The sequence below is a fragment of the Erythrolamprus reginae genome, chromosome 6, assembly GCF_031021105.1.
Source record: "Erythrolamprus reginae isolate rEryReg1 chromosome 6, rEryReg1.hap1, whole genome shotgun sequence".
Lineage (NCBI taxonomy): Eukaryota > Metazoa > Chordata > Lepidosauria > Squamata > Dipsadidae > Erythrolamprus > Erythrolamprus reginae.
Window position 1 is genome coordinate 47466227 of NC_091955.1, and position 25043 is coordinate 47491269.

Sequence of the window (25043 nt, forward strand, 5' to 3'; positions counted from 1 at the left end):
GCCAACATGGCTCTGTTAATTAAAACTTTTAGGAAACCTTTGCCTCAGACTCTGATTTGGTTTTGGATGCTATTTGGAACTCTGACACAAGTTTTACAATCAAGAAGTTTGCTTACCTTTACACGAAAATAGAGCCAGGGCAGAAATTTTATTTAGTTGCATGGTTCTCAATCTCTTCCATTTCATATCATCAGATTATAAAAAACCCAACTGAGTTTTTTCAAGAACTTCTAAAACTCCCCCTTAAAGTTTTCATAATGAAAACTACCCTGTATTATTATTCCTTAGTTGAATCAAATTTGATTGAGGTTTTCCAAACAGTCAGTGTGGGGCAGCTTGTAAAGAGCCTTTATTCCACATTAAGATTAATACAGCTTCAAATAGTTAATTTTGAAAGTTTAAAGCTAATTCTTTCTATTGCCTTTCACATGATGTAGCAAACTATTTTGCATTTTCTTGCCTAAGCTTGGCTTATCTGATTATCTGAGACTGGCGTGGATAGCTTGAGCTTCCAAGCTCGAGGCTGCAGTTCAGTTCCATTATTGATGTTTTTGGCATGCACTAGGAAACTAACACATTTTCCTCACATATGATTGTCCCAAATGATTCATTTGTAGACAGGTGAATCAAATACATAACAAACTTGTGATAACTGTTCCCTTTGTGCTTGTTCATTGTATTAATCCTGACAGTGTTAGCTTTAATTGCAAATTTAGATGTATGTTATCCTAAATTACTAAGTGGAGATTTGTTGTTCTAAACAGTGCTTAGTGTGCAGATAAGCATGGTCTCATGCACTAATGAATACATTTTAGGAGATATGTATAATATTTCAATAAATCATTGTTTTGCACCTTTAAATTGAAACTACTGGGGCTACCAATAAATTGTATTTTTTTTTCTCAGTCTGAAAAATAATATATAAAGATTTTCCTTTTCATCAGTTTTAATCAGGGTATTTGGGTTTAGAGTTCTTTAAATTGCTTTAATGAAAATATTAGATGCAGTCCTGTCTAGGTAGTATCTGTACCTCTTTATTTTTCTGCTTCCCCTTAGAGGTAGGGGGGTGACATTATTTTTGTCCTTGAATGTCTGTGTTAGTAGAATGCAGTGGAGAAGACTATGACAAAGTGAATTGCTAGTGAGTGATTTCCCTTTTTATCCATAAAATACCAAGTGTCAAATGCTTTAGTAAGCACTACCACACTCAGTGCTGATAAAGCATTTAAAAGGACTCAATGGCCTTCTCCCTTTCGCTCATAAAAGTTTTGCTTTGTTAACAACTTTATTGGATGAGTCAAGACAGAATACATCAGTGATGACAGTTGCATTGAATTCTCTTGTTGCTCCCTTAATCTTCTTTTTTTTAAAGAAGGCTACTGTGACTTTTCCTTAACTGTGTCCCCTTAAAAATATTCATAGTTTATGGAGATAATATATTTTAATAAAATGTGTCTAACATGCTTACGGCCAAATATTATCAATATAGATTGACAGTGTATCCTCTCAGGAAAAGAAGGGGTGGGGGAAACTGAATCAGGGGAAATATTTGAGCACAACAAGCACCTTGAAATATCCTGTCTTAATTTATCCAATATAGTTCCTGGAAAAACCAAACATTTAATCAAAGATTAAATTCTGAATTCCAGCAATTATGCAAATTCTTCCCTGCCATGAATTGAAGCAGTCCATCAACAGAATAGTACTCCATTCTCTAGTTGATCCTATCATTTCTATTGGAAAACTGAAACTAGGTTAAAATTGAAATAGCTGCATATACCGGTAATCACTCTCTTTTTATAAAGTCAGAGATGAGTGGATTTAAACACAATAATAAATATTAATAAATATTAATTGAGCATCATTAAGGTAAGGTTGTTTCAACTAACTACTGTACTTTAAAATACCTCATCATAAACACCCTAGAACCCTAGAGGATGGTCTCATTTGTTGATCTCCTTCCTGAATAGGATTTTAAACAAAGATGAATAAAACTATAAGTACTTGCCTTAAACTATCTACTGAAATATTTATCACCTTCATTAAAATGCTGTAACATTTTGTGAGAGTCATACAGTTCAAATCATAAAAGTGCATGAAAGATTGCAACCAATACTGAAAAGTGTCTCAACTGATTTCATTATTTCAGTGGATTATTTTCGAAATACTTGTTTTACTTCAACATAAATTTCATGCCTTCAAGTAATACAGAGACTTTATTTTCAATCTTTTAAAGGAAATATTCCTTCTTTAACTATTTTTGTTTAAGGATCTAGATAAAGAGCTTTTAATTAATAACACACAATAATATGAAAATTCTGGTACTATTTTTCTCTCATTTTCCACTGATGAGGTTCCAGGAAAGAAATCCTTTCACAGCAGAATAGGCAGTAAGTAAATACACAATTTACACTAGTGGACTAGTATTTAGTAACCTATTCTGAATATGTAATACATATTAATCATTTTTAGAAGAAAAATATCTTAGATTTCATCAAATATCTTAGATTTCATAATAACCTCCATAGGCGCAGCACCCACTTCATATGGCAACTGTTCTACTGGTTAAAAGTCTATATAATCAAGAAGTTCTTCCTGACATCTAATTTGACCCCACTGTTCGTGGTCTTTCTTTCAGCAACAGTAGAGAGTAACTTCAAGAAGTTTTATATGTCATTATTTAAGATAGAGGTAGTCCTTGACTTACAACAGTTGGTTTAGTGACCATTCAAAGTTACAAGGGCACTGAAAAAAGAGATTTATGACTATTTTCACACTTTTCACACTTATGACCATTGCACATCCCCATGTTTATGTATCAAAATTCAAACAGCTAATTGCTGATTGGTTGGGTAGTGAAAAAGAAAAAACACAGGGAGGCATCCTTAGGATTCTATGGGCTGCAGCAAGAATAGCTGAGAACACATGCAGAGATGGTGGATTGCTTTTGTCTGTTAATATTAGACCTTGAAACAATGATTTCTTATATCTGTCTCAATATTCTATTAATGGCATGGGGTGAGGTATCATCAGTATGCTGATGATACCCAGTTGTACATCTCCACCCCATGTCCAGTCAACGAAGCAGTGAAAGTGATGTGCCGGTGCCTGGAGGCTGTTGGGGTCTGGATGGGTGTCAACAGACTCAAACTCAACCCTGATAAGATGGAGTGGCTGTGGGTTTTGCCTCCCAAGGACAATCTCACCTGTCCGTCCATTACCCTGGGGGGGGAATTACTGACCCCCTCAGAGAGTGTCCGCAACTTGGGTGTACTCAATCCACAGCTCACATTAGAGAAACATCTTTCAGCTGTGGCGAGGGGACGTTTGCCCAGGTTTGCCTGGTGCACCAGTTGTGGCCCTATCTGGACCGGGACTCACTGCTCACAGTCACTCATGCCCTCATCACCTCGAGGTTCGACTACTGTAACACTCTCTACATGGGGCTACCTTTGAAAAGTGTTCGTAAACTTCAGATAGTGCAGAATGCAGCTGCGAGAGCAATCATGGGCTTCCCTAGGTATGCCCATGTTACACCAACACTCCGCAGTCTGCATTGGTTGCCGATCAGTTTCCGGTCACAATTCAAAGTGTTGGTTATGACCTATAAAGCCCTTCATGGCATCGGACCAGAATATCTCTGGGACCGCCTTCTGCCGCACGAATCTCAGCGACCAGTTAGGTCCCACAGAGTTGGCCTCCTCTGGGTCCCGTTGACTAAACAATGTCGTCTGGCGGGACCCAGGGGAAGAGCCTTCTCTGTGGGGGCCCCGACCCTCTGGAACCAGCTCCCCCCAGAGATTAGGACTGCTCACACCCTCCTTGCCTTTCGTAAACTTCTTAAAACCCACTTCTGCCGTCAGGCATGGGGGAACTGAGACATCTTCCCCGGGCCTATATAATTTATGCATAGTATGTTTGTGTGTATGCTTGTTTTTAAATAAGGGGTTTTTTTTAGAGACTTTGTAATATTAGAATTGTGAAATATTGTTTGTATTATTTTTGTGAGCCGCCCCTAGTCTGCGGAGAGGGGAGGCATACAAATCTAATAAATACATACATACATACATACATACATACATACATACATACATACATAAATACATAAAGTCATACTAATTATCTTAAGTGGTTGTTTTTATGTCAACCAGTATTATAAACTCAGGAGAAGTGACTTCCTTTTCATCATATGTATATAATAAACGTGTGAACTATCAGAAGGAAGAATAGATAATTTATATGTTTTTGAAAACATAAGTTAAGTGAACTCTTCATTTGTACATTTTATTCATACACAGCACCTGTAATTTAATTGCTAGTTATAAATGACCATCTAATTATCTCATAAATTTTAATTGCTGCTGTTTTTCTTACAAGCCTTAAATAGAATAGTTTGTACATAATTCTTGAAAATATAAGTGCATAATTGTTAACAAGTTATTAGCGTGTAGAGAACAAGTGATACCTATTTGCTTTACCTGAATTTATAGCGTTTAAAATGCAAAAACTACAATAGTAAAATAATAACAGTTTGATATAAAATATATGTAAATACTAAATAATATCTTCAAATAGCAGAGCTCACCAGATGTTGGGTAGTTAAAATGTAATGAATGGATAGCAAATCTCAGAATATCATTATTGTATGGGCTGCATGAGTTAGTTTTTCCAACAGAGATAATGTAACTCGCTGTCTTGTTCTGGCATGAAACATTAATATATGGCTGCAATTTTCATTGAGAATACTTCTAAACCAAGAACATATTACTCTATGTTCTCACACCAGAATAGGTAATAAGAATGAAACACCTTCCCTTTTAAGATGCCAAAATGTGAGTTTTGTATTGATCTTTCGTTAGTGTCTTTTCCTAGCACATTTCTTTCTTTCTTTTTATTAAAAGCCAATTACTTTGAATAATTGACAGCTATGATAAGTTCATAACTAAGCTGGCTTCCTTCTGCTTTATATTGCTGCTTTCCAATATTCTCTAGTATTTATCATGAATAAACAGAAGAAGATCCCTGCATGATTATTAGTTCTTGAATATTTTGTTTCTTGTGACAAAATTTGACTACATTTATGAAAGGAAGGAAATGCTGATGTCAGATTTTTTTTTACCAAGAAGGCTTCCTAATGTAACATATTAAAATGCTTTATTCTTATGTCTGTTGAATTGTTTAACAAGCCTGGGCTGGAAATGGAACTGCAAGCTTTAGATCAGGAGTGTGAAACTCAAGGCCAGCAGGCTAGATCTGGCCCACCAGATGCCTAGAACAGGCCCATGGGGTTGCCCTGGATCACAAATGGAACAGCATTTTATATTGCAGAGAAAATTGGTATCAGCACATAGATAAATATTATTTTCCATGTACAATGTACAAAGTCATGAAATAGTTAACTATTATAACATATATTTTTGAAACGTGAAGTTCGCAGAAGATTTTTGTATAAATAATACAAAAGTGCAGGCAATGTAGGTAAATATAATCTAAAAGTGGTTAATAAAATATCTTTCAATTTTTTTCTAAATAAGAGTACTTCATTTGAAACCATGAAGAATTGACACTCATCTTTTTTCAGAAAATGATTGTGGTAATGTACAATTCAATGGAAAAAAACCTCATAAAGCCAATATGAGGTAAAATTATCTTATAAAAAGGAATGTATAAATAATGGTTTTTAATCCCACTACAAATGTATGAGCATGTTTTGTTGCATTTCAGGAGAAGCAGAGGTTTCTGACAGATGTCTTACATGAAGTCATGTTACTTGATGGCCTGACAAGTTCACATCCAGTGTCACAAGACGTGCAGCAGGCCACAGATATTGATCGAGTCTTTGACTGGATCGCGTATAAAAAGGTGGGAACAGAAGAAAGGACACAAGTTGTATACAGTATTTGTGGGATTTTTCTGGCATTTATTTTAAAGTTTCTTTACCTTCATGTTCTATTGTCAGTTAATTACCGTATTTCCTCTTCCTCCTCTATGCTCTACTAACACCCCATTCCACTTTGATCAGAATTGCAATGAAAGAAATTTCATGCAGAGATTACAGAAAATGTCCTCTGAAGCTCTTGAAAATAACATTACATTACAAAGCAGTTCAGTTGAAAATAGTCATGAATACTGAAATGACCTGAATAATATGAATCACACCTGGTTTAATTAGACACCAATTTTCTTTTAGTATTCAGACTAATGTGCATTTTGTATTTACAGTTAGTTATGAGTGCAACATACTTTACAGTAATTACAGCTAGTCAAATTAAGAATTGTCATTTCTAACCAAAGGTTCATGCACAATCATTTTAACTTACTGCTTTCTGAGCCCTATGAAAAGATTAATTTCTACCTCAAGGTCAGAAAGTTTCAATTCTTCATACCCTTATATATTACTGTATTTAAAATCTTTCAACCAATTAATAAATATAGTTTTACTTAGGAAAAATATTCCCATTTGGCTTTATCAGAAACCATTCAAAGTCATACACACACAAACAATACAATAAAATACATTGGCACAGGATTAAATATTGGCACAGGCATAAATATATATATTAAATATATTTTAAAAGGAAACAATTTCCTTAGTGCAAATTCCAGTGATGCATAGTAAAAGGGGCAATTTATTTTATGGTCCATTATTATTAAAACTAATTTCAGTATTCATAACTTGGATGTCCCAGGAGAATCTGGTAATGACCCCAGTTTCCTGAGATAAGAATGGTGTAAACTCTTAAGTGCCTATATTATGGGAGTGCCTATACTCCGAGTCTTTGGAGTGGGGCAGCATACAAATCTAATAAATAACAATAAGAATATGAAATAGCCTTTCCTGAGAAAGTTGGGTTTCCGTGAACATTTTGAGAATTTTTGGGAACCTGAGCAGATGTTGTCTTATTGGTAATTGCAGGATTTGATTTTGGTAGTTTACTTTTTTTCCACTGTGAGTATTTTATTGTACTTCTTTAGATGTATGTGAACTGGTGGGACACTTGTGCAATTGTACAAATATAATAAATAAACAACGTGGATAATTAATTTAAGAAAGAATGGAATGGAAGAATAGAACAGAATAGAATAGAGTAGAATAAAATAGAATAGAATGTTACTTGAATAGTCTTGCGACCTTATCAATAAGATAAAATAAAAATAAAATACATAATAAAATAAAATACATAATATGATTCTAGAAAAGAATACAATGATAAAATACATATGTGGTAATATGAGGAGTCAGCAATCAGATGAGTGAATCTTCTTTGCAAGGGTATCCCAGTTTGTTTGATGTATCAGATTCTTAGTTGCCAGAATTTTAAAAACTTATCAATAAGTTACAATAGATATATTAGAGCAATTTGTAATTTGGTTCCCAGTGAACTGTTCTTCCCAAACTGTATGATGAGTATCTAAGATTAAAAGAGTATATTATTGACAGTTGGGGGAAAAAACATGAGAAATGCTTTCAATAGCTGGGGTAGTGCTTATGCCAATTCTCTCATGAAATGGCAAATGGTAGAAGTGCCCATATTTGGCCATAGAATCCACCAACTCAAATATTCTGTAGAATAGGCCCTTCTTAAAAATTGTGACCAACTCATTAACAAATATTTTCAGATTAGAAAATAGTTTTGTTCCTAGCCAACTAATTAAAATATTTATTTTTAGCCAATAACTTCATATCAATTTGACAAATGATATCTAGGACTCTTTGTTTAAAAAAATTCTCTTTCCTGTTGAAAGCAAATACTGTATATAAAACCCGTGTTGTAAAAGAACTTTGGAAGCTGGCTTATCACCCTCCCCTTTGTGGCCAGGCAATCAATTATTGGCCAAGAAGATGTTTTGCGAACGTTTCTGATTCAGGTGCACATTTCCCAGTGAAGAGCTACCAAATTTTTTACTACCACACTATGGGTGTGGCTTATGCAGGACGCCCTGCATTTTCTTTCAACATATTTCAGTGCAAATTGGGTGCTCTGGGGTGGAGCTCCATTTTCGCTACTCCACTGTGTACCCCCCCATTCAGGCAGTAGCCCACCCCTGACTGTTCTTCCCTTCTGCATACTAAAGCTAGAACAGTTGGCCTTGAGGATGGTAAACAAAATCCAAGCTGACAGTCTCAATGCTTCTCAAAAATTTCCACTTTCACCTCCTGCCCACTTCTCACCCCAGTGTTCATTGCTTCCCCTTCCATTGTTTCCATGGCAGCTGACAGCGAGCTGGCAAGAAAGTGAAGATGCAGGCTGAAATATCTTTCGCAACAGTTTTTTTAGGCCTATTTGGAAATCTTCCATGTCATCAGCATATAATAAGATATTAATAAATTTGTTATTGATCTTTTGTCCGTAGCATATAGGAATTGTCATAAAGATTAAAAAGCATTGGGACTAGATATAAGAATGATATATTGATTTCTATGGAGCAGAACTTTTCAAATTTGGGGTTTAAAGTGATTTGCTTTCTTCCTCCATCCTTCTTCTTCAGGAGTGAGATGTTATGTGAAAATAGCATATTCCATTGAGATATCTTCATAGTTTCTGAAATACATTTATGGCCGACCTTCAGATGATATAGACTGAAAAGCTGTTTAAGGCTTGTTTTGTTCCCTGTTCCCTGTTCTATTTGTACCAAGAGGGAGATGGATTTGGATGCAGTGGCAGCAAAAGCTGAAACCTAATATATCATACCACTTCCTATAAATGTTTTGGAAGAAAAAGTTAGTGAAGAGCACTAGAAAAATCCGTAATTTATTACTTCAATTTTTACCAATTAACATAAGATGATTTAACAAACCTACTTACTATGATTAAAGGTTAGAGTAGTCAATAACAAAACAATATACCCACCCACCTCATTTCATGTTTTTCTTATATGGCAACTTAAAGAGAAGTATTTGAATTCTTTCTTTCTAAATATCCCATTCATTAAATGTGGATTGAATCACTTCAGATAAACTCAACTAAAGTAAATATCCCATTCACTAAATATGGATTGAGTCACTTCAGATTGATTTGGTTATCGATTTTTCTGGTCACCCCATTTTCGATGTAAATTGGGTTAATACAATACAAATAATTTTCTAATAAATAGTCACAAGAAGAATATTGTTAAGAATATACAGTGGTACCTCTACTTAAGAACGCCTCTACTTAAGAACTTTTCTAGGTAAGAACTGTGTGTTCAAGATTTTTTTTGCTTCTACTTAAGAACCATTTTCTACTTAAGAACCCGGGCCCGGAAAAAATTTCCAGGAAATTTGAGAGCGGCACAAAGGCCCAGTCAGTTTCCTGCTATTCCCCCTTTAATCCCAGCCATTTAGGCTTCCAGAGGAGCCTTTTGGTGGCACTTAAGGAGGCTTTGGCAGTCTAGAGCGAACGAAGCATTTTCCTTTCTCTGGGCACTTGGAGAGGGAATAAACCTCTGCCAGCACCCAGAGAAAAGAAACGCTCCCTTCACTTTAGGCATCCGAGAAGTCACCGCAGCGAAGGAAAGGTGCCGGCTACAAAGCAAGCAAGTGAGAGGAGAGGGGAGCCCTTCAGCATGGTAAGGAAGAGGCAGCAGGTAGCAGCAGCAGCAGCCAGTGTATGGGAGGCAGCCTCGCACCGGGTGTATTGGAGGCGTGTGCTCCTCGCTGCCTCTGAGTCCCTCTTTTTTTAAGCCTTAAAGGATTTGTTTGATTCCCCTCACCTCACCTTCTTCCTTTGGCAACGAGTCTCCTCCTCCTCCTCCTCCCACCCAAATTCCGAGCTTTTATTTCTTTCCTAATGGGTTTACAGGCATCATTTGCTTTTACATTGATTCCTATGGTAAAATTGCTTCTACTTAAGAATGTTTCTACTTAAGAACCTGGTCATGGAACGAATTAAGTTCTTAAGTAGAGGCACCACTGTATTCTGCTTTGGAATTGTCTTTAATGATACAAAAAGAGTCATTTAGAATTCATAAATAATTCATATTTAGATGAAATATTATTTCAACATTGGCTTTCTATGCTCCATTTATGGTTAATGATAGTAAATGGAATAATGTAATTTACCTCAGGTCAAAATCACATATTTTTTTTGAGTCATTTTAAGCTTCCCCCGTATTAAAGTGTCCCATGATTAGGGTTACCATATATTTTATTTTATTTATTTGCTTGTCAAACATGTACAATATATCAAATATGGGTATAAGCATAAAATAAAGTAAATACAGATAAATGAGGACAGTAGGACATGGACGGTAGATACGCTGGCGCGTTTATGCTCACTCCTTACAGACCTCTTAGGTATGGGGTGAAGTCGACAATAGACAATCTAAGGTTAAAGTTTTTGGAGTTTGGGGAAAATCTGAAAAGGCAAAGGAAGACATAGACAACTGGAAATAAAGACAGATAGGAAGAGGAGGACACACTTACTTACATTTTCTTAGCATCTGCAACAATTACCATGTAAAACGTCCCTCCCCCCAAAGTACTTAGACCAATATGTGCATGAAATTACTTTTTCCAGCATCAATAAAAACTGGTTGAAATATTTGCAATTGCATTATTTCACAACAAGTCAAAAACATATGTTATCAATAAGATAGAATTGATGACACACTTTTCAAATTCCACTATAGGAATGCACAACAGTCATGTGTGCTTTGAAGGCAAAGAACTGAAACCAGTGGTTGGAATCAGGAAATAAATTTAAGAACGGAAATCTAGGCTGTTTAATCTGTTGATGTATAAAAGAAAGAAGCAGTTTAAAAGGTCACAGTATGTGAAAGCTTGAATGACTATTGTTGTGAAAACTGTCCAAAATAGCAAAACAAAGACACAAACAAAAATGCTCAAACAGAAGGACAATTTTAAGGCTATGCCTGCCAGAGAGAGGCATCTAGTAGCACTACCTATGAACCTCCTCCAGTTATTTTTTTATAGCTGTCTTTGCTCTCATTCTTCATGTTTACTCTTTTGATTCTTTCTGCAAAGCTCTTTGAGATATTTTAGGGTAGTACCTTATAAACCACCTCAAAGCTTCAGTTGATCAGCCTGTGCGTTATCTAGCATTTATAAGTCGGAGCCCATTATGTCTCTACTAAGGCACCCTGGCTTTCTGTACACTTCTGGATGTAATTTAAAGTGTAATGGTAACCAGTATGGCTCCTTTGAATAGTTTAAGATAACTGCTGAATATAAGGTATTGTAATTTTTTAACCTGTTTATAATTATAATTATAAGCATTTTTATAATACCATAAATATCAGTGTAAAATAAACTCCTATAGTTCTATTTCTTTCCTTTTGGTGTGTCTGCTCATATGAATCTTTTATAGTTCTGGTTCTTTTAGTCTAATATTCATTTTACTTATTTTTATAAAATACATCCTGTTTATCATGAATGTTAGTCTTGGACACACAACATATTTTGAATAAAACAGTCCATTATTGCTGCTTTAGCATATTCTTTTGATTTTCATTTTTTCCATGCATTTTCAGATGAGACAGGAATATTCTTAGTCCAAAGTATCTGTGAGAATAAATATTCTGTTCTTTTACATTCTATGCTCTCCATGGCCATTCATGTAGAAAAACATCATGATGCAAAGCTCTGACAAAGCATTTGATCTTAGCAATCTGAAACTTCATTTGAATCTATATGTTTAAACCAATTTAGAAGTAGCATTCGGTACTTCCAGTGAAGTTACTATTTTATGTATAAAACTATGTAAATATACAAGAATAAGTTATAGTAGTAAACTAAATACATTTGTAAGTGGATCATCATTAAAAAGTTGTAAGAATACTACTAATCGATAGAAAGTTTCCTTTAAATTAAACTTAATATTTGATAACTTCATGAGTTGTCACAAACATTTCTTGGCACAAGTATGGAAACATGATGTATGTAAGTATGAAAATTGTAATAACAACTGTTAGGTCCCATTTAAGCTTTTTATATTATTTTAGATGGGTTATCAAGATCTGATCTCTTATGTCTGATTTTAGCCACCTCGAGTCTACGGAGAGGGGCAGCATACAAATCTAATAACTTATTATTAAATTATTATTATTATTTACATGTCATTGGCCTTCCTGCAAATCATATTGTCAAATATCTTGCTGCATTTTTACAACCTTACATTGAATTTATGTCAATGTATATTATGGATTCAATCCACTTACCCTGTCCTATATGAAGGGCATAAGATTAAATTTACAGAGACATAAATATTAACATACATGTTAAATCATGTTTACATGACTATGAATATTTATAAACATCCCAGTAACTTTAACAAGAAAGAAGAGATTCTAAAAGTTAATAAATCTGGCTTTGAGTTTTAGCTCACTCTGGAATAAAGCAGCTCCTAACTAGCTAACATGATAAAAAATCTTCAGCAGTCTCACCTGAAGTAATAAAGACAGTTCAATAAAGAATTAGCTCCTTTGGACCATGTTCAAATCAGACCAGTTACAAATTCACCTATACTAAAATCCAAACAGAAACTAGTTTTATAGAATTCTGGTGATACTATCCAATCAGAGTTTAATTTTGTTACAAATAACAAAGGTCTATCTGTTCCTTCTCAGTTGCCTATGAGCACTGATTAGTGCTCTATAGATCAAATTAGTTTGCCTTTGAAGATGCCAGCCATAGTTTCTTATGAAATGTAAGGATACCAGATAATTAGATGACTATCAGACTAATTATTAGTGGGGGGTTTTAAAAATTGGATTTTAACAATGTTACCACCAAATATCCAACCCGATTCTTACGTTTCCAATGGTTTTTTTAGAAAAAGAATTATTAGCTTTAATTCTTGATATTGAATTAACGTTCCATTGATAAATATTTTAAGAAGTTTTCTCTGAGTGTAATATCAACTATTATAAATAGTCTTCAAATAAATATCTGGTACTTATATATTCTCGTGCTTTTGTCCACATGAAATTATGTGGAGATATAGTATATGTATATTTCTCTCATTTTCCTATTTTTTTTCTTTCAGAACTTTAGTAATTAAAGATGAATGAGAACTGAGGGAGAGGGGTGGCATACAAATCTAATAAATAAATAAATTTATCTTTAGAATGTCATGGTATCTCCCATCACAAATTGTATTATTGGAGATAATAAAATTAATGTTAATAATGTTAAAATATAGTTAAGGATATGTTAATGTGTAGTTTGTTACCTCTGAAAATAGCATTTGACATGAAACATTTTATGCCCCGCAGTTTCCAGCTTTTTATACTCTCCATGCATGGCATTTGGACTATTCTGGCATTGGTGCTACATTACTATGTTTACAGCTTGTCATTCTCCTGGACAATTGAGTTAATTTCCTTCCCTTTTGGACACAGCACAACTCACATTGCAAAATTTTTCAATTTTGCAATCTACAGTGCTAGAACTCAACAACATTTAGGAATGAGTTATTTTCTTATTCTCAAAAGTTCTTTTCCTCAATTTACCTCCTATCTTCTGCCTCAGAATATTCCTACTTACATAAGTAACATATACCAAACTTGTATAATTCCTACCCTGGACTCAAATGAGTCATTTTCCTCCCACTGACTCCCTTTCTCATTACAACAATGCCTGGTAGAAATTGTTGGAAATTTATTGCACCATGCTATCGATTGCTTTCAGTGAGAGTTTATCAGCTGTGTTAGATCTGAATAACTGGAGATCTGAATAACGTGGTTGCCTGACTCATCTTTATTAGGAATCGGATGGTGTAACAAAGTAACAGTAGCTCAATTGAACTTTGTGGCAAAAAGACAAAGGGTATCCATATTTAAAGGGTTTTCTTACTGTAGGCACGGCTTTGACAGCCGTTTGGATTTTCCCACCAACGACTTGGCCAATCCGCAGGTGGGCATGTAGATGAGTAGATTTAAACAGGTATTTACATAACTTATTTACTTATCCTTATTTACATAGGTACATAACATCCCTCCCCTCATAGGTCAGCACAACTGTCACTCATTCAACCAGGTGACATAGTCCTCCAATCTGGTTAGACGTTGCTGATCCCGACTGAACCTGCGCAGTTCAGTTGAGTGTTCATCAGCTGAAGAGGAGGTTGGCTTGCTGTCTTCTCCGCGGGGTTCAGCAGGCCTAGTTGGTCTGGCCTGTGCCGAAACGTCCCGGGTCAAGTTGACTTACAAAAAGCTGGCCTCCTGGAGTTTGCGGCTCCCCCCGCTGGAGTTCTGAAGATTTGCAGGTAATAAGTCTATAATGTGTTAGGATGGGGGTCGCCGGGAGTCACGAAGGATAACAGTCTTTATTTGGTGGTGTTTGGATGTTTGCCATTTCCAGCCTGCTCCAGAGGTGATCTATGTGTCTCCTCCATTCACGCCCATCGTCCATTTTTACTGCATATGATTTAGGTCCTAATTTATTTACAATTGTTCCCCATTCCCATTTCAGTCCCCCATCAAAATTCCTAGTGTATACTGTTTCCCCTATTTCAAAAGACCTTTCTGGGGTGCTTCTCATTTTCTCTGGCTGGACTGTGTATAGAGGGTGAAGGCAGTTTAGGCTAGACCTTAGTCTCCTGCCCATGAGGAGTTCTGCTGGGCTTTTATTAGTAGAGCTGCTGGGCGTGATGTATTGAGCTAATAGAAATTGATCAATTTTTGATTGCCAGTCCTCCAATGGAGAGCGGCTGAGGGCTTCTTTGGTTATTCTCACCATCTGTTCTGCCTGTCCATTCGAGCTCGGGGAGTAAGGCGATATCAGTGCATGTCTGATACCCAATTCTGATAAGAGCACTTCCATTTGTCTAGCTGTGAATTGGGGCCCATTGTCAGATACAATCAAGTCAGGGTACCCATGTGTGGCAAACAACTTTTGCAACGCTTTTACGGTTGCAGCGATGGTCGTCGAGTTCATCAGAATTACTTCCAGCCATTTGGACAATGAGGAATGTTTGAGAATGGAATGGACCTGAGAGGTCTATGTATAGCCTAGATCATGGTCCCCTGGGTGCTTCCCATTCTGAGGGTGATGTCTTGCGGGGGGGGGGGCTTGGTCTGGATTGTTGGCACGGTGTGTAGGTGGCCACTCATTGTTCAATATCTGAATCTAACCCTGGCCACCACAAATGGCTTCTGGCCAGGCTCTTCATTTTCACTATTCCTGGGTGTCCCTTGTGGAGTGTGTGCATTATTCTTTCCCTTAGTGTTGGGGGCATCACCACTCGCTCTCCCCACAAAATGCAGCCTTTTATGTGGAAAGTTCCAGTTGCTTACTCTTGTAATGCTTCAGTTCTTCCTGAGGTGTGAAATCCCCCGATGCCTTGAGTATGTAACTTGTTAATGTCGGAAGTGCTTGGTCTTTTCGTGTCTCCCTGGCTACTTCTTCTGCTGTAACTATAGGGCTGTTGTCTAGCTCAATTAGTAACACATCAGCCGCTGGAGCTGGGTCATTAAGGATTTTTGGCTCTGGGCAGTGGCTTAACGCATCTGCATGGCTAATCTCCCTCCCCCCCCCAGTGTTTCAGGGAATAGTTGTAGCTGGCTAGGGAAATTACCCACCTGGTCATTCTGGGGGACATAAATGCAGGTGTAGCTTTATTTTCTGTGAACAAACTTAAAAGGGGCTTATGGTTGATAATTAGTTCGAATGGCCGACCATATAAGTAATCGTGATTTTTTTTTCACACCGGCTACTGCTATTAACACTTCTTTATCAATTTGGCTATAATTTCATTCAGTGTTAGACAGGGTTATTGAAAAAAATGCTATGGATGCTTCAGAGCCATCAGGGAAAATGTGGGCAAGAACTGTGCCTACCCTGTGCGGTGAGGCGTTGCAAGTCAGCCTTAGTGGCAGGGTGGCATTGTATTGTACAATAACGCTGTTGGAAGATAAAAGGTTTTTTTATTTGGTTAAAGGCAAACCTTTCTTGATCTCCCCACTGACAGTTTGATCCTTTCTGCAGCAATTTATGTAGGGGTTCCGCTGCCATGGCTTTCTGTTTTAAAAAAACAGAATAAAAATTTAATAGCCCCAAGAATGCTTATAATTCAGTTTTGTTCTGTAGCTCTGGGGCTTCTTTAATTGCCCCCACTTTCTCTTCTGTAAGGTGAATCCGTCTATTTTAAACCCCAGGAATTCAACGCTTGGAACTCCCCAAGAACATTTATCGGCTTTTAGGTGGAGCCCCTTTTCTTGAAATTTTTTAAGTACAACCCTGATTCTCTGGTTTAATTGTGATCGTGAGTCCCCCGAAATTAATACATCGTCAAAGTAGGGGACGATGCCTGGAAGGCTGCTTAGTAACCTCTCCATGAGACTTTGAAAAATTCTGGGGGCAACACTTATGCCGAATTGCAGCCTCATACATTTAAAGGCTCCCCTGTGGGCTACGATTGTCTGAGCTAGAGCAGTGGCTTTGTCTATGGGTAATTGCTGTTACACTTGGGCCAGATCCAATTTTGCAAATACTTTTCCGTCCCCCAAAGAGTATAGCAAGTGGGATCGGATATGCATTGTGCTGGAGGGCTTTGTTCAGCATTGATTTGTAATCTGCACACACTCCTATTGACCCGTTGGGCTTAAGTGGGGTCACTATTGGGGTCTCCCATGGGGCATAATCTATTGGAACTAGGATTCCTTGAGAAATGTGTTTGTCCAATTGTGCGTCTAATTTGGGTAGGCATGGTAGGGGAATTCTGTAGGGTTTGAGGCGCAAAGGTGTGATTGCTGGGTCTAATGTGAAAGAGATTGATGGTCCTTTGTATGTTCCCAACCCCTCTTCGAAAACATCGGGGAACTCTTTAATGAAGTCCATGTGCTGGTGGACCTGAATCTTATGGATGCCTGTTACTTCAATCCTCAACAGTTCCATCCATTCCTTCTCCAGCAATGTATGTCTAAATTTGGCCCAGTGTAATTTACTGTGGGGTAACAGTTACCTTGGTTTGGTTCTTGTCCATTTCCCTCACTTCTTTGTGCGTAGTTTCTCGATAGGTTGGTTGCGGGGTGATTAGGTCTGTGGTTGCCGCTGCCGAAGGTTCATTGGTACCTGGGTTGTGGTGTGAAATCATGGTGATGGCAATGCAGCTTTGCTTATTGCAATGGCAGCAGATGGTATCCCTGAGGGGGCATCTTGCTCTTGGATGGGAATCTCTGCAGCCTTGGCACTGGGTTGTGCTCATGTGATCTCTAGGGTTGCCGGATGTTACCTGCAGGCAGGTCTGTTCCATCTGGTCGGTGAGTTCTTCCTCGGGATCTGCTGGTTCCGACGTCCCTTTACTGTCGGCTTTTATGCAGTTCACGGACGCGGTGCTTCCTTTGAGCTCTGTGGCAGCTTGTTGAGAAATTTCTACCACTTGTGCTTGTTTGAGGACATCTTGTAATGTTGTATCCTCTTCATTGATCAGTTTGCTTTGGAGTGCTTCATTTCGCATTCCTATGATCACTCTGTCCAGAAGATGGGGTCCTAGGTTCTTGTAAGTGCATTTGGTGAGCAATTCTCTGAGTTGGGTGGCAAATTCATTGATTGTTTCTCCCTCCGCTTGTCTGGAGCACTCGAATTTGTGCCTGTAGACTCTTGACGGTTTCGTCGGTTTGAAATGGACTTTTAGCTTGGCTTTTAGAGTGGCCCATGGTACCGATTTCACCGGATCTGGATTTGTGAGCATTTTGGAGCGCGCATAGATGAAGGGGCTGCAACGATTTAGGAAAATTTCCTGCTTCATATTGTCCCTGGCATCCTCGTGGCCGGACGCTTCTAGGAAGTTTTCGAACTTCTCCATGTATGTACAGGGCCACCATCAGGAATTTTGGGGCCCTATACAGCCTAAGTGTCTGCCCCCCCCCGCCATTTTAAAACTATTTTAAGTCGCCAAGCCACTCCATCCCCCGGGGATCATTTCCCGCTTCACGCCAAGCGAGGCGGACCCATAGGCCAGTGTTTCCCAACCTTGGCAACTTGAAGATATCTGGACTTTAACTCCCAGAATTCCCCAGCCAGCGAATGCTGGCTGGGGAATTCTGGGAGTTGAAGTCCAGATATCTTCAAGTTGTCAAGGTTGGGAAGCACTGCCATAGGCTATTTCAGGAACTGGGTTAAGCCGATTGTGTGGACTCGTCTAGGAGAAAGAAAGAAGCGGGCGGAGTCAGGCGGAGCGAGGCTTATTTACGGCTCCTTGGCACTTCTCCCTTCTTGTTGACAAAACCATGTGCTTTCTAGCGAGGGGAGAGGGGAGGGGGATCCCACACCCGGCAGCCACCGGAGAGGAGCTGGAAAGGACGAGGGGAGAGAAAAAGCAGGGTACCAGCAGTCAGGCGAGTGTCTTGAGGGGGCACTCCCATCTGGAAGGAAGGGAAGAAAGGCGAGGGCGAGCTATGAAGGAAGGAAGGAAGGAAGGAAGGAAGGAAGGAAGGAAGGAATGGTAAAAGGGGCGATCAAGAGAGGAATGGGTGAATGAATGGACGGAGGGTGGGAAGGAAGGAAGGAAAGATGGAAGGGACAGGAACAGAGGAAGGGTGCAAAGGAAGCAAGGAAAGGTGTGAAAGGGGAGAGTAAGAGAGGAAGGAGTGAAAGAAGGGAGTGAGGGAGGAAAGAAGGGAGGAAGGAGAAGGAAAGCAAGAAATGGAGGGAGGGAAGGAAGGAAAGAAAGAAAGGGGGAAGGGACAGGAACAGAGGAAGGAAGCAAGGAAAGGTGTCAAAGGGGAGAGTAAGAGAGGAAGGACTGAAGGAAGGGAGGGAGGGAGGAAAGAGGTAGGAAGGAGAAAGAAAAGAAGAAATAGAGGAAGGGAAGGTAAAAGAGAGAAAGAAAAAGAGCAAGAAAGAAAGAAAGAAAGAAAGAAAGAGAATGAAAGAAATAAAAAGAGAGAGGGGGAATGAAAGAAATGGAAGGAGGGAAGGAAGGAGAGAAAGAAAGAGGAAGAAAGAAAGCAAGAGAAAGAAAAAAGAATGAAAGAGCAAGAGAGAAATAGAGAAAGAAAGAAAAAGAAACGAAAGAAGTTGTGATTTTGACTATGCCGGCTCATTCCCTCCCCCGCTCCCCACAAACCACCTACCCCTCTACCGCAAGAGGGAAGCACCCGAGGCGCCAGGTTCTTCCCTTTCTCCCTCGCCCGCATCTTTGCCGCGGTGACTCACCAGGAGAAGGCTGGAGACCCACGCAGCTCCTCGGGGGGCCTTGTGGAAGGCAGCGGCGGAAGACCCCATGGCCAGCGCTGGATGTGAGGAAGGATGCTTTCTGCGCAGGCGGAGGCCGAGAGCTGAAAAGGGCGCGCCTTGCCCACCCTCGCCGGAAGAGCTGCCCATCTAGCAGTCCCGCTGCCCCATTGCCCGGCAGGGGATGATGGGCAAGGGACGCCTCAGGGAAGGAGGGCGGGAAGGGAAGGAGGGGGCTGGTGGGGGTTTAGGAAAGGGGAGCCCGCCGGGCACGAGGGAACGCTGGCCGCGCGGGGCTCCGAGGCCAGCCTTGCAGCTCCTCGGTGGGAGGAGCCGAAAGCCACCGGGAGAGGACTGGGCTCAGCAGGAGAAGTGCCGCCCCCCCCCCATTATTCAATTTCCCCGGGCGCGGTACGCCCCTCCCAGTAATACCCGTCTATCGGCGGCCCTGTGTATGTATCCCAGGTGGTTTTTTCTGGATCGAAGAATTCTGTCACCTGGGGTACTGAAGATGCTTCCATGACTTCTCTCTTGCTTTTGGTTCGAGTTTCCTTTGTTGCCAATGTTAGATCTGAATAACTGGAGGAACACATGGTTGCCTGACTCGTCTTTATTAGGAATCAGCCTATGTAACAAAGTAACAAGTAACAGTAGGTCAACTGAAGTTCGCAGTAAAAAGACAAGGCACATGGTGTGGGTATCCGTATTTAAACTGTTTTCTTACTGTAGGCGTAGCTTTGACAGCCGTTTGGATTTTCCCACCCTCAACTTGGCCAATCCACGGGTGGGCATGTAGATGAGTAGATTTAAACAGGTATTTACATAGCTTATTTACATATCCTTATTTACATAGGTACATAACAAGCTGGATGAATTATTTCTTGATAACTAGGTAGTTTTCCCTCATACCAACACATTTGTTTTAAAATCGCTAGAGAAATGCCCATTGAATGAGCCAAAGGTGGGTTCCTGCCGGTTCACACCAGTTCTATAGAACCTATAGAGGGAATCCCCCCCGCTTGCCAAACTGGCAGGGGCCTGCCACGCCCCCAAACCAGCTCTCTCAGTGGCTCCTATGGCACCACCATCTTGTTTTTTGCTTCTGAGCACTGCACATGTGTGCGTGTTGTGTCAGAAAGTGAACCAGCAGCGAGATAAGTCAGAACCTATCCCTGGAATGTTTTGTTTAGTTTAGTTTAGTTTAATCAGATTTGTATGCCGCCCCTCTCCGCAGACTCGGTGCGGCTCACAGCAATAGCAATACAACGTAAGACAAATCCAATATTTAAATTAATTTAAAAAAACACCACAAATTAAAACCAATCATACACACTAGCGTACCATGCATAAATTTTATAAGCCTAGGAGGAGGGAACATGTCAATTCCCCCATGCCTGACGACAGAGGTGGGTTTTAAGGAGCTTACGAAAGGCTAGGAGGGTGGGGGCAACTCTGATATCTGGGGGGAGTTGGTTCCAAAGGGTCGGGGCAGCCACAGAGAAGGCTCTTCCCCTGGGTCCCACCAAACAACATTGTTTAGTTGACGGGACCCGGAGAAGGCCAACTCTGTGGGACCTAACTGGTCGCTGGGATTCGTGCGGCAGAAGGCGGTCCCGGAGATATTCTGGTCCAGTACCATGAAGGGCTTTATAGGTCATGGTGGGAAGTGGAGAGGAATAGCACTACATATTTTATCATTTTCATATTGCACCGGTTCAAATAAATTTTATTACTAAGGAAGGTACTATAATTCAGGGGTGAGGAATTGACAGTTTTTGTATTCTCTTATTGGTTGGCTGCAGTGCAGCACTGATGAGGTCATGCCCTTCTGCAGTCCCATTATTCTAAAGGAGGATTGTCAAAGTCGCAGCTCATGGTCTGGCCATCCCTGTCCCCATTTTAGTGAAGTGGGGAAAGTCATGATATGTCACATGATGACAACGTGACGCTGTGAGTTTGACACCCCTGTTTTGAAGTAAACAGTCATTATTATGATCTCACAGTCAGTTCCTAAGAATTTTGGCAAGATTGTGTAACAGCAATTATCCATGAAGAAATTGTAAGTTGATCCAATACCATTCTCCATCACAACATATAGAAATTGTCTAATGTTAATAGATTATATGTACAGGTCTAGAAAAGAGACAAGTAGTAGTGATGACTGTGAACTGTACTCTCCATAAACTTAAAAGAGATAAGATATTTTCCTGATGTGGTCAACTTACGTAACTCCATATTACAACTGAGAACTATGAAATTTTGGATTGCCTAAGGCCTTACAAAAATATACATTGCTGAATTCATTGCTTGCATCTTTAATAATTGTACTGTCCTGGAGGAGTTTACCTTTTACAAGCATGATACATAAATATAAAATATGGACTTGTTTCCTCCAGATATACTGTCAGATTGTATTCATGAAGTTTCCTCATCTGATCATTTCCTCAAAGATTTATTCTCTCTTTAGCATGTCAACATCTATCCCAGAAAAAAAATGTTTAGTACTGTAAACTGTACCAGAAGGCAAAGTCACACTTTTTCATTCTCTATACTATGGCTTTCTCGACATTTCCTCAGATAAATCACAAACCATTCTCTTTAACTATTATAGCAAAGGAAGCTTCTATCATTTTGTGAAATATTGGCAGGGTTCCTAATGTCGTAAGTATACATTTCAGGAAAACCATGCAAACATTTTATATACTGTAATAATAAATTCATCAGTGTAATCTATTGTCAGGATATGAGCCTTTCTATTAGCAGTAAGCTAACAAAAGATTACAAACTCAGTTATCTTTGTAAATGCCTACTTCAGATTAGGAGACTGTATTGAAGAGCATTTCCATTCTCCCCAGAGTCAGAAGAAGCTGCATATTCTTCAAATTCTTCATTTCTAGATTGGCCTTAAAATTTCATTCTGACGTATGGAAAATTCAAATTTATGGCATGTGCCTAAGGAATAATTTTTTACAGACTTCTTTTAAACTCCTTAAAATCTTTAGCATGTGGCTAAGGCAAGATAAGAGATCAAATCAATGACTTTGTAACTTAACTCCAGGGTTACAATAAAGTATGATTATTAAAGAGCTAATATACACTAAGTGCCAGTAGGAAATTACTGTATAGACTTTGAACTAAAATATTTTAGCTAATAAGCACAGTGCTCTTGACAAAGGACTATTTCAAATGGCTATTATATTTCTATGTAATGAAATATTCTACTGGCACTTGAGATATTATCCCTTTTTTAGTTTTCAATGCTTGCCCAAATTTCCATTTGTTAAAAACCTAATATAAACATGGGAAGTAAAACATAAAGTACAGCACTGCTTAAAAAAAACAAAACTCGCCCTACCCTGCTAGTGCTTTCTTACACCCTACACTTGCTAGTGCTTTCTTATCCAAGAATTTGCCATAGATGTTATTGTAAAGCCACAAAACTAATAGTTAAAGCCTAGGGTTTTTTTCTCTTTCTTCACTCATACTATTTTAGTTGGATACTAGCGTTTGAAAGATTAGAATTAAAAAGGCAAAAACAGTTTTTAGAGGCATTATAAAACCATTCCCTACCATTGTACAATAATTGCACAAGCCCAGGAAAAGATATTGCTACTTTAAGATGTTTGTAATGTGCTGCACGAATATAAGCACGGGCTCCTAATATCATTTTCCCTGCTAATTTGTATCTATACAAATTCTATTGGAAACTTACAAGGTTTTTCATCTTTTCCTAATTATTTTTCCTAATTACTATCTGACATAAACTGGGACTATAATTCTCAGAGATCCTCTCTATTACAGTTAGTGTTCATACTGGCTGAGAATTGTAGCAGGCAGTCTAGCACTTTTAGAGAACACTAGTTTATGGGATGTTTCTCAACCTCAGCAACTTTAATATACAGTGGAACCTCGACATACGAGCAGCTCTACTTACGAGCTACTCGAGATAAGAGCTGCGAGGGGAGCGACATTTTTGTTCGCCTCCCGAGCTCACATTCGGGATACGAGCGCCAAGGAGCTGTCTCCTGAAGCCGAACACTAACTTCCGCTTTCGGCTTCAGGAGACAGCTCCTTGGCGCTCGTATCCCGCGTGTTTTAAAAGGTTGCAGCCGGCCTGGGGGGCTCGGGGGGTGCTGGCAAGCCCCCCAGGCCGGCTGCAACCTTTTAAAACACGTGCGCCGCTTCGCAGCTCTCTGCTGAATCCGGAACGCTAACTTCTGCGTTCGGATTCAGCAGACAGCTGCGAAGCAGCGCGCGTGTTTTAAAACGTGGCAGCCGGCCTGGGGGGCTCGGGGGGAAGCCCCCGAGCCCCCCAGGCCGGCTGCAACCTTTTAAAACATGCGCGCCGCTTCGCAGCTGTCTGCTAAATCCGGAACGCTAACTTCCGCGTTCGGATTCAGCAGACAGCTGCGAAGCAGCGCGCGTGTTTTAAAACGTGGCAGCCGGCCTGGGGGGCTCGGGGGCTTCCCCCCGAGCCCCCCAGGCCGGCTGCAACCTTTTAAAACACGCGCGCTGCTTCGCAGCTGTCTGCTGAATCCGAACGCGGAAGTTAGCGTTCCGGATTCAGCAGAGAGCTGCGAAGCAGCGCGCGTGTTTTAAAACGTCACAGCCTGTTCCTGTCCCTTCCCCCTTTCTTTCTTTCTTTCTTTCTTTCTTTCTTTCTTTCTTTCTTGCTCTTTTTCTTTCTCTCTTTTACCTTCCCTTCCTCTATTTCTTCTTTTCTTTCTCCTTCCTACCTTCTTCCCTCCCTCCCTTCCTTCAGTCCTTCCTCTCTTACTCTCCCCATTCATAAGTTTCCTTGCTTCCTTCCTCTGTTCCTGTCCCTTCCCCCTTTCTTTCTTTCTTTCTTTCTTTCTTTCTTTCTTTCTTGCTCTTTTTCTTTCTCTCTTTTACCTTCCCTTCCTCTATTTCTTCTTTTTTCTCCTTCCCACCTTCTTCCCTCCCTCCCTCCCTTCACTCATTCCTCTCTTACTCTCCCCTTTCATAAGTTTCCTTGCTTCCTTCCTCTGTTCCTGTCCCTTCCCCCTTTCTTTCTTTCTTTCTTTCTTTCTTTCTTTCTTTCTTGCTCTTTTTCTTTCTCTCTTTTACCTTCCCTTCCTCTATTTCTTCTTTTCTTTCTCCTTCCTACCTTCTTCCCTCCCTCCCTTCCTTCAGTCCTTCCTCTCTTACTCTCCCCTTTCATAAGTTTCCTTGCTTCCTTCATCTGTTCCTGTCCCTTCCCCCTTTCTTTCTTTCTTTCTTTCTTGCTCTTTTTCTTTCTCTCTTTTACCTTCCCTTCCTCTATTTCTTCTTTTCTTTCTCCTTCCCACCTTCTTCCCTCCCTCCCTCCGTTCACTCATTCCTCTCTTACTCTCCCCTTTCATAAGTTTCCTTGCTTCCTTACTCTGTTCCTGTCCCTTCCCCCTTTCTTTCTTTCTTTCTTTCTTTCTTGCTCTTTTTCTTTCTCTCTTTTACCTTCCCTTCCTCTATTTCTTCTTTTCTTTCTCCTTCCCACCTTCTTCCCTCCCTCCCTCCCTTCACTCATTCCTCTCTTACTCTCCCCTTTCATAAGTTTCCTTGCTTCCTTCCTCTGTTCCTGTCCCTTCCCTCTTTCCTTCCTTCCTTCCCACCCTCCGTCCATTCATTCACCCATTCCTCTCTTGATCGCTTAAAGCCGGTCCCTGGTGCAAAAAGGGTTGGGGACCTCTGTCCTACAGGATTGGGTGGCAGAGAAGTTGAACATACAGTATGTAAATTTAAAAGTTTAAGAAAGTTTACAAGTTAAGTGAAAGAAACTTCATTATTCATTTATATGTACATGTACATTTCTTCATTAAAAACATGTCTTTCTGCATAATTTAGACTAACTTTGTGAGTTTTTTGAGGGCTGGAACCAATTAAAATTATTTACATTAATTCCTATGGGGAAAAGTCGTTCGAGATAAGA

At 39.6% G+C, this 25043-nt stretch overlaps 1 protein-coding gene across 1 annotated transcript in view; it reads left to right on the forward strand.

Moving 5' to 3' along the window:
- The window catches only part of TRHDE (thyrotropin releasing hormone degrading enzyme), a 391977-nt gene that overhangs the window by 233198 nt on the left and 133736 nt on the right, over nucleotides 1–25043 (forward strand). Inside the window, exon 6 of the mRNA XM_070755729.1 lies at nucleotides 5725–5862. Coding sequence (XP_070611830.1) covers nucleotides 5725–5862 — 138 coding nt within the window. The remainder of the gene's footprint in view (nucleotides 1–5724; nucleotides 5863–25043) is intronic.